At 36.0% G+C, this 14120-nt stretch overlaps 1 protein-coding gene across 2 annotated transcripts in view; it reads right to left on the minus strand.

Annotated features, from left to right (window-relative positions):
- Positions 1 to 8175: 8175 nt before the first annotated feature.
- Positions 8176 to 14120, minus strand: part of skap2 (src kinase associated phosphoprotein 2) — a 67229-nt gene continuing 61284 nt past the window's right edge. For both annotated transcript variants that reach the window (XM_041249018.1, XM_041249016.1), the window contains exons 12-13: positions 9470 to 9572; positions 8176 to 9248 (exon numbers count right to left, since the gene is read on the minus strand). In XM_041249018.1, the coding sequence (XP_041104952.1) occupies positions 9480 to 9572 (93 nt within the window). In that variant the 3' untranslated portion in view covers positions 8176 to 9248; positions 9470 to 9479. The remainder of the gene's footprint in view (positions 9249 to 9469; positions 9573 to 14120) is intronic.

Here is a 14120-nt window from a genome sequence, read left to right on the forward strand (position 1 = left end):
ATTTTGAGTCTTGCAGAGGTGTTATTATTCTGGAAGGACACATGACCATTTCTCAGTAAATAACTCCTTCAAGGAAACTGCAATAGAAATCGACAGCAGGGGGCCCTTCAGAAAGGTCCAGAGTGTCATTTGTTTTAACACCGCACCTTGATTGCTAGTCAAGCGCCTACTATCAAAGCCTTTGCCCATGTGAGAAATGTACTTGAAAAAGGGCAACGGAGCTTTCAAATATCACAGGCTCATTTTTATTGCACTTTTATTAATCATATGATGGAAAATTGTGTTTTAAATGCTGCATCATAAGATAGAGAAAGCATTCAACAAATGTTACAGAACACCATCATTTTTCTTTTTTTTTATTATAGACTGCTCCAATTATTGATACTGCAACAATTTAATGTAACTTTAATTTAATGTAACAATAGAGTCTGTAAGGGAGGCTCTGTCAGTGCAGTGCAAGAACAACATAGAAGGAACCAGAGCAGGTCAAGCTACATAATACATATCACATTCTCTCTACTAATAAGCCTGCACACCACCATATGGTTCCTTGGACTCCCTCAACTCTCTTCCCCCAGATGTCATGTCATGTTTATATCCCTCCCCTCCGACAGCTAACCCAGTGATGGACATGATTCTAACCCAATCACGGGTGTAACATCAACTGAAACCTTCCTTACCACACATGCAATCCCAATCACATAAACTCAGTTACCAAGGGACCATCTCAATTATTAACATGACATTGCGTTCCCAGACTGGGTAATGCATCCCAACACTAAACCAGCTAGAAAACCTGCTGCACCTCGACTGTTAACACAGTACAGTGAATCTCACTGACACACTACCAGAGAGAGATGGCTAGAATCACCTTCTCTAAAAGGTATTACTGTGTAGCTTTCATCGCAATGATATTTTTAGTATTCAAATCATTGAACTTACATTTTGAAGAGATATGTTAAGGTTTGATGGTGATGCCCTTATTCTTATAAATAACCATAAATACATACTCTCCAAGAACCTAAAAGGGTTAGCAAACCTCACATCTATATTCTTGGCACTGCTTGCCTACCTACACAATGTAGAGCATGGACTATTATAATAGGAAGTATCAAAGATGTATCTCGCGACTGAAGGTAATGATGAATCTTTTTGCACAACCAGTGTCTGGAGGTAACTTGTCGTCTTCTCTGGGCTGTCACGCGTACACTATTTATAGGGCCCTTAGCGTTGTGGGGTTTTATCATACAGTCAATGTGTCTAAGATGCCACTCGCTAAAACCATTACCAAGGGCTTTGTCTCTTTGAAGACCTTTTAGTGGAGAGTGTTAGATTCTTTCTCACTGTGTTTATATCCCCAAAAGACAAGGGACAGATGTTTCACATCAGACCATTAATCCCTCAGGCCAGGTTCCTGTGACAGCGCAAACCCAACAGAACAAGCCCTTTGCCATCACTTGTGTACGAGCAGCAATTTACTGCTGATTATCAGAACAGGGTCAGGCCAATAGAAAGTTGGCAATCTCAAGTGCAGCTGGAAAACAATATGTGCAATAAGCTGACTCCAACACCTCCTAGCGCTAATTAAACCAGCTCCCACCAGGAGAAGAAGAAAAAAACAAATCACCAACATACATCAGAACACAGATCCTTTCTGCATCCTCATGCATTTCTGTAATTCACAGATGTGCCAAACTAAACAATCTAATATATATATAAAAAAACATATTGAATGTGATCATTGAAGGACAGTGTGCCATGTTTGTTTAAAATGACCATATTTAATTTTACAGGATTCCCTTTTTTTTTTTTTTTTTTTTTTTTTTTTTTTTTTTTAGTGATAATGTGAGTTTACAATGGGAGTTAAGTTAAAAAAAAAAAATTAAGCTACTTGTTAGTTTTCAACTTCTTTATGGCAAAAATGGCAAATGAAAAATAGCTGCGTGATATGTGAGATTAATATATGAAAAAACAAAAGCAAAAAAAAAACACAGGATCAACACAGCAGCTCTTGAGCCTCTATTTAAAAGTTTGATGAGGGGAGTGATGAAACAAAAATCAAGGTATGTGCTCAAGCCATTACTCAAGAAAGCCCACCTTGAATCCTGTTTTGAAGTATGCAAAAAAACACTCAGATTCTGTAGCCATGTGGCAAAAAGTTTTGTGGTCTAACGAAACTAAAATGGAACTTTTTGGCCTAAATGCAAAGCGTTATGTTTGGCGCAAACCCAACACAGCGCATCACCCAAAGAGCACCATCCCTACTGTGAAGCATGGTGGTGGCACCATCATGTTATGGGGATGTTTCTCATCGGCAGGGACTTGAGCACTCGTGAGGATAGAAGGGAAAATGAATGCAGCAAAGTACAAAGAAGTCCTTGAGGAAAAACTGCTGCCCTCTGCAAGAAAGCTGAAGCTGGGATGGAAGTTCACCTTTCAGCATGACAACGACTCAAAGCTCACAGCCAAAGATACACTGGAGTGGCTAAGGAACAAAAAGGTAAATGTCCTTGAGTGGCCCATTAACATCCCCGACCTAAATCCAATCAAATATTTGTGGCATGACTTGAAGATTGCTGTCCATCAACGCTCCCCAAGGAACTTGACAGAGCTTGAACAGTTTTGTAAAGAAGAAAGGTCAAATATTGTCAAATCTAGGTGTGCAAAGTTGGTAGATACCTATCCCAATAGACTCACAGCTCTAATTGCTGCCAAAGGTTCTTCCACCAAGTATTAACTCGGGGGGGGTGGGGGTGGGGGATGGAGACCTATCCAATTATGATCTTTCAGTTTTGTATTTAATATATAATTTTTTTCTCAATAAAAACTTTTTTCCTCTTAACAGTGTGGAGTATGGTGTGTAGATAAATGGAAAAAAAATCCTCATTTAAATGCATGAAACTGAGGCACTGACACAACAAAATTTGAAAAAAGTTCAAGGGGGTGTAGACATTCTATATGCACTGTATATCTATCTATCTATAATGTGTGATTAGCCAGCACAAACCAAATGGACTATTGTGTGATTTTGTTTTCTTCTCTATTGGACTTAAAACAGAGTTTCAACTTTGTGAGACTTTCAATCTTCAGTAAAACAATGACAGATGCATTTGGATGTATTTGATGGGATGAATAAAATGACAAGTATTCCACAGTCCTGGCATATTGTGAAATGAAACTTAAGGATCATACCGAGTGTGTCCAGTAATGTATTTGGAAAGGACTCACATATTTTACAGGTAGTCACAAAATCTTATAGTCTTTCAAATGGCATCATTTATCACTATAAATACAGTATATCTATTTCATATATTTCTGCTTCAGTAAAAGTCTTGCACATTCTAAAATGCCTTGTCACACATGCAACAAGACGGCAACAAGAGATCACATTTGTTGCCAGCTCGTTTCCTTGCAGTGTGCGGTGGTCAAACGGGAGACAAGCCTGCAGTCAACAAGCTGGCAACACTCAGGCAACAACATAATGCAAACCAATCATAATGCACGCTTTTGTCACGAGATGTAAACATGCTGCGAAAGAAGACTACAATATAAAAATGTACTAAGTATATTATAACAAACAAAATAAATTCACAAATAAATACAAAATTAAATAAATAAAAATCAAAATAAATTACATTTATTTATTTTTTAATGTTGGCACAAATTGTCCTCCATAACTGCATACACAGAAAATTTTATTTAAAATCGAACATTTTAAAAAATATGCAACACGTGTATTTTATTACTGTAGAATTATACTCATAGCTTAAATATGTTATTGTAATCGTGGACATTAACATTCGCTTATCCACATACACACTGTATTGCACATCTATAGACTACATATAATTAATTGAATGAAATGCAAGAATCAGAATTCATCACATACTGTCTGATGTTATGGTTGAGCCTTATCATCATGTGAGTCTACTGTCAAATTTGATTGGCTGATATTGAAAACGTTGCCTCGTGGTGCCTGAAAAATAGAACATCGTCCTAAGTGGGAGACACGTCGCCGGGGTGTTGCCCAGGGTGGTCACACGAGGTGACAAGCCGGCAACATCTGACGCCCTCTTATTGCCGTCGACAAATGTCGCCTGTGTGACCAGGCCTTAACAGGGCAGTACATTTTTGCATTTAAATAAAGCAACGTGTACTATAGGACAGGATCCTGTAACCAGCTCTCTGTGTTTAAATTTTACTGGCTTTAATTGCACGTAAATTATTTGCTTGTTATAAACGACTGTCTCTTGCAACACTGAATAGAGTGCATTCGACTAACAAACCTTTCCTGTGGTAGTTGCTGTTTCAGCCACCCAGCAGCAGCAAATTGGTTGCTATGATAGCAGCATTAAGCCTCCTTTAAGACTTTTTTCTTTCCATGTGAAAAGAATCTGCAGCAACCTTCAAGAGACATAGCCCAGTACTCTCCTTTAGGACTGAAGTATCATTAACAACCAGGCACCTCAGGCACAAGTCTTAGCTCCTGAGCCTTCCTGTCTCCCATCAAAATTCATATCCTCTTCATTCTAGAGCAGAAACGCTTCTCATTATGACATCATTCCCCTATTGGAAGAAACACTGATTGCTGTACTGGTGGCTTCAGAAGGCAAGGATGTAATTTAGCAAAATAATGTACCATGCTGATTAATTTAATGTAGCCCATGACTAATTATGGTAATTCATTACATCTACAATTAGGCTAAGTAATTTATTGCACTGCAGTCTCATAAAGCAGAGGATTTATATCAAGTTTTGAATGTCACCCAAAGGACATATCTGTACCTTGTCTTAACTGAAGCGGAATCAGGCCGCCAGCTGAGAAAAACATTCTCATTCTGCCATGTTTGTACTGCAGGCAGAATAGAGGCTTGTGGAAATATCTGCTATAAAACCCATCTTGTCCAACTGTACATTTGTGGTTACTTGGCAAGCAGCTTCGATTTTTATTTTTTCTAAGCGGAATTGTATTTTTTTGTCAAGATCTGCTGTAATCTATGTTATGGAATTGTTTTTTTTTTAAATATATTTCTTGCAGTCAACAGAAGCAGCTTCTCCTACCCTGCAGTGTGGTTTGATGCAGCAAGGCTACACTTCGGAGACCAATTTGTTTCACTGATCGCCATTTCTTTGACGTGGCTGCAAATGTTACCTTTCTTTTTCAATCAAAGACACAGCAGGGTGTGCCATCTGTTTGGCACAAACTTAGTTCCCTTTCCCAAATCAATTTTGTGCTGATTACTTCAGTGAAGCAGTAAAGGATGGCATTGTTTTTTTAACAAGCTGTGTTTTTTCTCCCTTTCCTCATACTATTTATTCAGATAAACAAGCCACTACATGATGTTAAGCTGCAGAATATTTAAGGCAACCCAAACGTTAGAAATAAAAGAATTAACTGGAATACATTAAATTCACAAGCTCTAGTTGGATGGTTTTTTAGATTTCACATTCTGTAAATATGGTAGAATGGGACACAATAAATGTTCCTTTTATGCACCACCACATACTAGCTCACTGGAGAACTACAGCCTACAGTAACAGCTATTCCTTTATAATGCAGCAGTGAAGGGGTTAACTTTCCTCTCTGCTCAGAGAACGAAGCCCCCTGTAGAAGGAACATATGATCAGCACCACAAGCCGAAGCCACAGGGATGCTCTGGGATGCTGTTCGCTCTCTGGAATGCAAATGAACACGCTCCCCCTTTTTCAATAGCATCATAATGTCTTGTGAATACTGTAGTACTCTGCTACTAGGGTGTTCACAGTTTCAGGCCAGCCAAAATATATTATTGAATGCAAATAGTACAAAGAATATTGTATTTGGATTATCTACCCATACAAAACATGCACAATAAAAGCAATAAAACAATGTGCTCCCCTAACACAGTGCTGATTAGTGCTCTCTGGGAAGCTGCTCTGCTGCAATGCTATTGCATTGACGACTAAGGTGTAATAATCTGATGCTTACATACCCTGGACAATGTGGTTGAATTACCCAGAGTACATTTACTGGAACTAGCTTGATTTCCAAACGAGTCTGAGCGTTAATTAAAAAAGACAAATTAATGGAGAAAAAAAACCTCTTCACTGTGCAACTGTTTTTTTTTTTTCTGCTAAATATTCTGACACCACTGTTGCTTGACTAAAATAGAGAATAGATGAAAACAAGCAGATTTATTGTAAACCTGCATTTTTATATGACTTGTGTAAAATGTATGGTGTGGGGTGATTATTCCCAGTACCTTATTAGCAAATGACACACACACACACACACTAGATTAATTATTGGGGTTGCCTAGCTGATTTCCTGCCTGCAGTGCCTGGTATAAAGCCTATTCAGTAAACAAGTCCAACACCACTGCCCCAGAAGAAACGCAGAACATAATATACACTAAAGAATCAAAAGTTTACATCTGGAACTAACATCAGCAAAATAACAAAAGACATAGGTTGAGGTCAAATCCTAAAACAAATAAGCTGTTCTTTTTCTGAGTAATTTACTTTAATGCACGTTTGCTTATTCTCATGGTCTAATTCCAAATGAAAAGATCGAGTTCTTTTTCTGTTCAGACATTGCATTACAAGTGGAGCTTTTAGACATGGACACTGAATAAACTGCACTAAATAGTATTGCCCTTTGTTTGTCAAGCAAAATGAACCAAGAAAAAAAAATACTTAAAACATATTTAGTTGAAATATTATATGGAACCAAAATCTGTTGGTGCACTATTTTTCATGACAATAGCATGATACTAAAGTACCTTTTTTTCTCATTGAACAAAAATGTAGCATTATAACAATACAAGTAACTTGTCAAAATGATGAAGAGTTTGGAAAAAAGAGAGACATGAAAACTGTCTGGATGTAAAACATGCATTTATAAAGCTGCAATTTATTTTGAACAATATATGTTACACTTCATTTCAAAATATTGCAGCATATTGTGGAGTTCATTTTGTTCGAACACATTTACAATTGAATCCTTCAGCTCCAGGGCTAGCTGGATTTCTAAATTCATTATATGGGAGGTTTTGTATATTCAGTATCATCCAGGCTAGTACAGGGGTTTGTTCAAAGCATAGGTTTAAAAATCTAAAGCAAAAACAAAAAACGCACTCTTCACAAGGATCTGCCTGTTGATCTCATGGTAAAAATAAATCACTGCTAAATAGAAATGGAAAATGGAAATATATTAGCTGTCCCGATTTAGAAGATTGTACACATGGCTCAGTTTTTAACTGCATAAACTGCTAATACTGCCATAGTCCACAACTGAATTGGTTCTATATATAAACAACATATACAAACACATTTCAAAGCTAGCTCAACACTTTGGGGTCCCTGGGTTACTGCTGTGTTTAAATAAACTAGTTTACCATTTGTTACAGGTGTTTATTTTGAAGAAATACATATATACAATTACCAACCACACTCGTATTAACCAAAACTAATTTGGCATTATACAGTACATACAAAATACTACCCACAGCAAGAGCTGTAAAGAAATGGTAAAATCGTTTTTATACATAACCCCCCCCCCCCCCCCCCCCTTATCATGGAGGATAGTACAGCAAGCTTACCATAAACCTTACAGTACTTCTACAATATCTTAATTTCCCTAAATAAATGTGCTTCCCAGCACCATTTAATTGACTCTGATTCCGTTTATGGGGCCAGATGGCATTAGAATCATTCACTTCAGCTTGTTTTGTTTAATTACTACAATCAACTATTTTCCAAATTAATCATAAAGTAATTTCATTAGTTACACAGCAGGCTGTTTATGTATTAGCATCGTAACAGTTTGCAAACAATTAAACTTTATTTGAACCTTAAAAATGTGCAGGGCGGACTGTTATTACAAGATTTAATGACAAGATTCTGGGTGCACAAAAATAACAGAGACACGTGCTATTTATTACTGTCTTTATTGTGTTAGAATGATCTATCCCCCATTCTTTAACAAATAATATAATTACAAAGCGTACATTTATGCTGAAAGAGCAAAATGATTAATTATACAAATCAAACAATAAAAATGCATTACCTGTGCCTTGTTCATGTAATTCCATGCTGGTGAATATATAATTCCATGCTGGTATATAATAATTATAGATATTAATATATAATATAATATATATAGATATGCAATTATTAATTACTAATGTAAACCACTAGCAAATGTAATCGTACATACTGTATGTTGTTATGGCATTTATTGGGTTGTGTGGCTATCTGAATAAATTAAATGGAGGGATGCAAAACAAAAAAGCAAAATCAAGCACACACTGGTTGAAGGATCCAGGTATCAAACCTGAAAGAGGGATATTACTGTACTAAAATGGTAGGTTTTCTTTCAATTTGGCTTGGCTAGCGAAGGGACAAATTACAACATGACAAAGAATGGAAGAAAGGGGTCAACCGATGTCTTGTTTCATTGCAAAAATAGTTTTGAAAAGTTTTAATTACGTATTTTTGCAAGAAGGGAGCCCCTCTCCTGAATCAATAATAATAAAATAGATTAAAAAAAAACTATAAATTTACAATAATGAGGCAGAATTATAACCGAGAGTGGGGGGATTACACCAGCTGTGCGTGGTCTCTGCTGCCACCTTGTGTTCGTTTTTATGTATTTTCTAAAAATTCATTTTTTCCTATTACATATTTTTAGCACAGAAATACATTACGCTGCTTAAAATATAAATATTAAAAGCTATTTTACTAACATTGCTGATACAGTTCACTCAATACAAAAGCTGCTTAGAATCTGATTTTTTTTTTTTTTTATCCAAGTAATTTAAATTAAAAAATGTTTTTAAAAATCAACAATTATAAATAAATTATGGTAATATTTAAACACATATGGCTTGGTTTAACTTTGTTCCAATATCATACATGGAGTGGGCAATTTGCCCAGACTGTAAAATTCAACCCGTATAACACACCACTGTATTTGTATGTCTTCAATATTTGTACTGTTGTAGCATATAGGTGTACTTAAGATTGAGAAGTTATGGTGGCTTGCTTTTAGTAACTGTTAATGCATTTTAAAAGGGTATAGTGTACTGTTACAGATAGAAAAACTGTTGCAATTTCTAGTATTAAATACTGCTCTTTTTGGAAATATTTTCATATTATATATAGGGTAAATGTTAAGGCAAGCTTACAAAGCAGATTCAAATGCAGTTACAAGTAATGGCATCATTTGACTGGTCAATAACACACGAGTTACTTGATTGTAGATGATCCTAGATAAGAAAAACAACAGAAGTTAGAAGGCAACACACACACATATATATATATATATATATATATATATATATATATATATATATATATATATATATATATATATATCAATCAATCACACACTAAATACAGTTCAATCATATATCTGATATATACAGATAGGCTTTTGCAAAAGATGTTTTTAAATATATTGCAACAGTACTGAATTAAACATACTTACTCTGAGCCTCTTAAAGATTATACATCTCCATTAAGTATGTCTTTGGCACTATGCCAATACTTCCTTTTATTTCTCCAATCCACCAGCCAAAATTCTGATACTCCTAAATGAAAAACAAATGAGTGTTTTAGGAATCTCGCTGACAAAACCACTACAAAAACACAAAGGGTCCTTCTTATTCATTCTGGTTTAGAGTATAACCTTGATTTAGGAAGATGTCGAGTAAATGTACTGTGAAACTTTTTTTTTTTTTTTTAACTGCAATTGCCAGGGGCATGCTTACAAACAAAGTTATATACTTAGGCATACTACTTTTTATTTGAATCTATGACATAAATATACATCAGGGTTAACACTGCAATGCAGAATACGAGAACAACATTGCCTTCAGATAAATAAAAAAAACAAAACAAACAAGCATTTCAGCATCAAAATGAACATATCTAACATTTCTGAACTTTGAAAAGATCATTTACCCAGAAATTCAGTGTGTAGCTATGTACTGTTGCTTCACAATATTGTTGGTGTGCTAACTTTAGAAATAGTGTTCACAAGTACAACTGAAAATAAACTAAAGCCTGTTTGGCCTTCAGATACTATAACATGTAATGGGAGTCAGTCTGCAGCGCTGCAGATGTCAGGGAAATGAACAGAATCTGTTTGTGGGGTAACAGAGATCCTCTCAAGGTCAATATGACTGAAACTGTTATGAAGAACAGATTACTGAAGTTCTTTAAGTCTTAAGCCGAGACGTTAACCCTGCCCTGGACTGAACACTACTTAAATAATTCACGATCACACTAACAAAAATCAGAACTCTGATCTAGAAAAAAAAAAAGAAAAAAGCCACATTGCTTTAAATAATAAATATCTGAATATTATCTTTAAACAGTATTAAAGTATTCTCTGAAAAAATTAATGAACTAATTACAACATGCACTAGTGTTTTCTCATTATTACAGCTCCTGCCCATATAATATAAACCTGAGCAGCATTCCTATAGTTAACCACAGGCAGAAAGGTTCTAGTGTGTCACTGGCAAGCAGATACTGTAGCTAATTAATGGATTCTTTGAAGTCAGGCACACAAGGCAGACTCGCCATGCTGAACCTTTGGCTTTATCATTACTATTCTCTGCATGAGCCTAGAGAGCAACATATTCAAATTAAACCAGTTATACTCCCAAATCTACTGTAGACAATTCTAAATAGTAAATTCTGCAATGATTTCAGGTGGCTGCCAAGTATACAGTAATTTATACATATATACACACACACACGCACACACACACACACACGCACGCACATGCACACACATATACACACACACACACACACAATTATGTTTTTACATTGTTTTTATTTTAATTTTGCTCTTTCAAAGTTGTGTCATGCAATCTTTGTTTTCTGACAGAAAATAGCTAATTATTAACTATCAAATACTTAAAATAAAAAAATAAACTTAGAACAAGTAAATAAAGTGCCTCTATTACAGCAAAAGCAGCCTATGAAGCACATTAGTGTGTGAGCCATTCTTTGCAAACAGCCAGATAATTAATCAAACTAAAAATGCACTTAGTTCTTTCTTTACTTTTTTTTTTGTGCAATTAAGGCAACAGAAGCCTGTCAGGTTTATACTAATTAATTCACGTGGTAACACTTTACCTTCGGAAAAGTTATCAAACTTGACATTTATTGTAAATGCTCATTTAAAATGTTTACTTTACATGTGCTTCCGACACTTCATTACCTAGTTGTGTCCAGACTAGAATGATTGTGTTTTTCAGTGAAAACAAATAACGAGCACATCATTAGTGCAGCACACGGACAGCATTTTCAAACTGAAAACCAGCCTGGGCCTGCAAGCACAGTATGCATAGAAATGCAGGTACGTGTCAGCCATCTGGCATCTCTCACTGCGAACAGCCCTTAACATCTACTGAACTGCTTGCACTTAAAAATTACCAACCAGTAAAACTGGTAACCTAATGAAGAGTCCTTTAAAATGCACAGAAAACTATTGGTCGATTTATAAGACATATTACATCCCTTTGTAGCATGTGTAATTATTTTCTATTAATCAGTCACTATAAGGCTACATTATGTGGTTACTCAGTTATCACTGGCCTGCAGTCAGAATCTGACGAGGTTAGATAATCGCTAACACAAAGATCCTTTCTCTGCGTGTTGTAATGCTACAGATAGCCAGGGATACACGGCACTTCCTGGAAAACAACAGTACAAAAATTATGACTTGAAGCAAATGGTAATAAAATGCAATACATTTAAAGGATTGCACCAATTAATAGAAATAAAAAAGGGGGATGTTCCTGACAGTTGAAGAAATTCACAGGCTGTACTCGGTGTGTAGTGTGGGATTGTGATGTGTCTGTGCAGCATATTGGCTGGACTGTGGTTGTGTGTGAATAGGAGACACATTTGAGACACAGGGTTTTCTGCTAACCTTTGGACCCGAAATGTGTATCTATTTTTTTTGTTTTTTTGTGGTTGATCAGAGGGATGAAAACACACACAACTGCAGTGCCTGTAAAGCCCTAGATTATATGTACTGATATTTATTTATTTATAGCATAATGTGGATATACACACCATTATTTTGTTTCTCCCCAGGCGCTGTCACAGCATAAAATAATAATTAAATAAGACTAAATTTGATTTGCTTTGATGCTGAGTTTAAGACAGCAAATACAGTATAGATCCAGTCAGGTAAACAATGTATAAAGTAATATTACTAAAACCAAGTCAGAATGCCCAGCAAAACAGAGGTTATTTTAAAATAGGTGTTCATAATTAAACCTCTCTAAATGTATTAGTTTTGCTTTATATTGCCTGTCACAACGAGTATGTCTTGTACATACTAATTGTTAACAGTGGTTCTCTCCCACCCCCACTGACTTTAGTATTGAACTACCACCCACTTGGCTGTTTACTCCAGCATCAGTGTGAAGATTCCACACCTCCACATTCTAACTGGAACTTTTATGACTCCGGAGTGTTACCGTTTAAGACACATTCCCACTCAGGAATGTGCCCTGTGGAAAATTTGGGGAAAAAAAGGTAACTTCTCATCTAGCTCCATTACAAAACCTTAAGCTAACTAACTTTGTTTTTTTTTTTCCCATTTTGTAATATTTATAAAGGACATGAAAATAAATTTGGCGAGGGTTTGATATCTCTGAAGTGAGACTTCAGCAAGGAGGGGCTGGTGACTGAAGGAAACAGGAGTGACACCACAGAGGAACAGAAGTGACATTCAAAGAGACGCAGAAGTTACACACCTAATTTGTCCACATTTTATTGTCAATGTGTCAGAAAACTCACTGTGATCTCTGGGAATGCAAAAAAACTCTTGGGGGTTGAAACGACATTTGTGCAATTATTTCACACCCTGTCTGGGCATTTCCAAAATCTCCCAAGTAAAGCCTAATGAGGCTGCACAAGAAAGAGAATATACCTTCCATTCTGCCAGCGAATCACCAGTCCCCCTATTCCTTCTGTACAGCTGTGTACTAATGAAGTAAATACAGGGCTTAATTACATAATGTTTTGGTATCTTCATACATTTATGAAATTTAAAAACCAACATTTTACTGGTTTACACCAAATCCAAAAGCATCTATAGGAGTGTATGATGAGTCTGGAGAAGGTATGTGCAAATCCACTAAGTTTAACAGACAGATGGGGGTGATCAGTGCATAAGATTCCATGTTTCTAAATACTAAACCTGAAGACACTGAAATTGTTAATTGTAATATTTGTCCACTAGGTGGTATTCTATTCTAAACAAACTATTCCATTCTCATAAAAGGTAACATATTTTTAACCATAACTCTCTTATGAAAGTGTTAAAGACTTCAACACCAAATCAGTCATGAATGAGGCACTATCACATGCTAATGAGTCACTGAAACAGAGGATTATTACATTGCTATATATGGGTCGGTATTTACTGCACTGCACATTATAGATGACGTTGTGTTACTACATCTTTAAAACACAAATGGGGAAATTATGTCTGTAGTTCAGCAGTCCGGATCTATAAAAAATAACCATTCTTTCAAATGAAATGGTTAGCTACAGAACATGCATAAACTAGATCTCTAGTCTAAGCAAATAGCCACCAATTTAGAATTACTGATACTTGGGTCAGATTTTATGCCTTATGTGACTGTTACAAATCACAAAAATATCTAATCTCTAAGCCACCTGACAAAATACAGTTTATAATAAGCAATGTGCTGAGCAGGAATCTACATTAAAATGCAATACAGTAATAGAACAGAGCTGCTCGGGCGGGTCACATAGTAATTCTTTAATTTCACTCAGCTAGGACACTGTCCATATTGTAAAGTGTAATGTTTGCCTTTTCTTTCCTGATTTTTTATTTAAGGTGGCCCAACAAGGAGTAATCAAAGAGCGTCTCATGCAGTGAGTGGAGAGGAGTTATCTTTGTCTAAAATATTTTCTGTAATACTGATTTTACTCTCCCAATGGCATGTGCTTTATGAAATATTTGTTATTTTATAAACCAAGAGCAATGTTGAACATGAATGTTTGGGTTTGCTGCAAACAGGGGATAGGGTTGCATAAACTGCAGGCACAGGTCAGCTTCAAGGGAAATCCCCCCCTCA

This window comes from Polyodon spathula, chromosome 4 (genome assembly GCF_017654505.1).
Source record: "Polyodon spathula isolate WHYD16114869_AA chromosome 4, ASM1765450v1, whole genome shotgun sequence".
Taxonomy (NCBI): Eukaryota; Metazoa; Chordata; class Actinopteri; order Acipenseriformes; family Polyodontidae; genus Polyodon; species Polyodon spathula.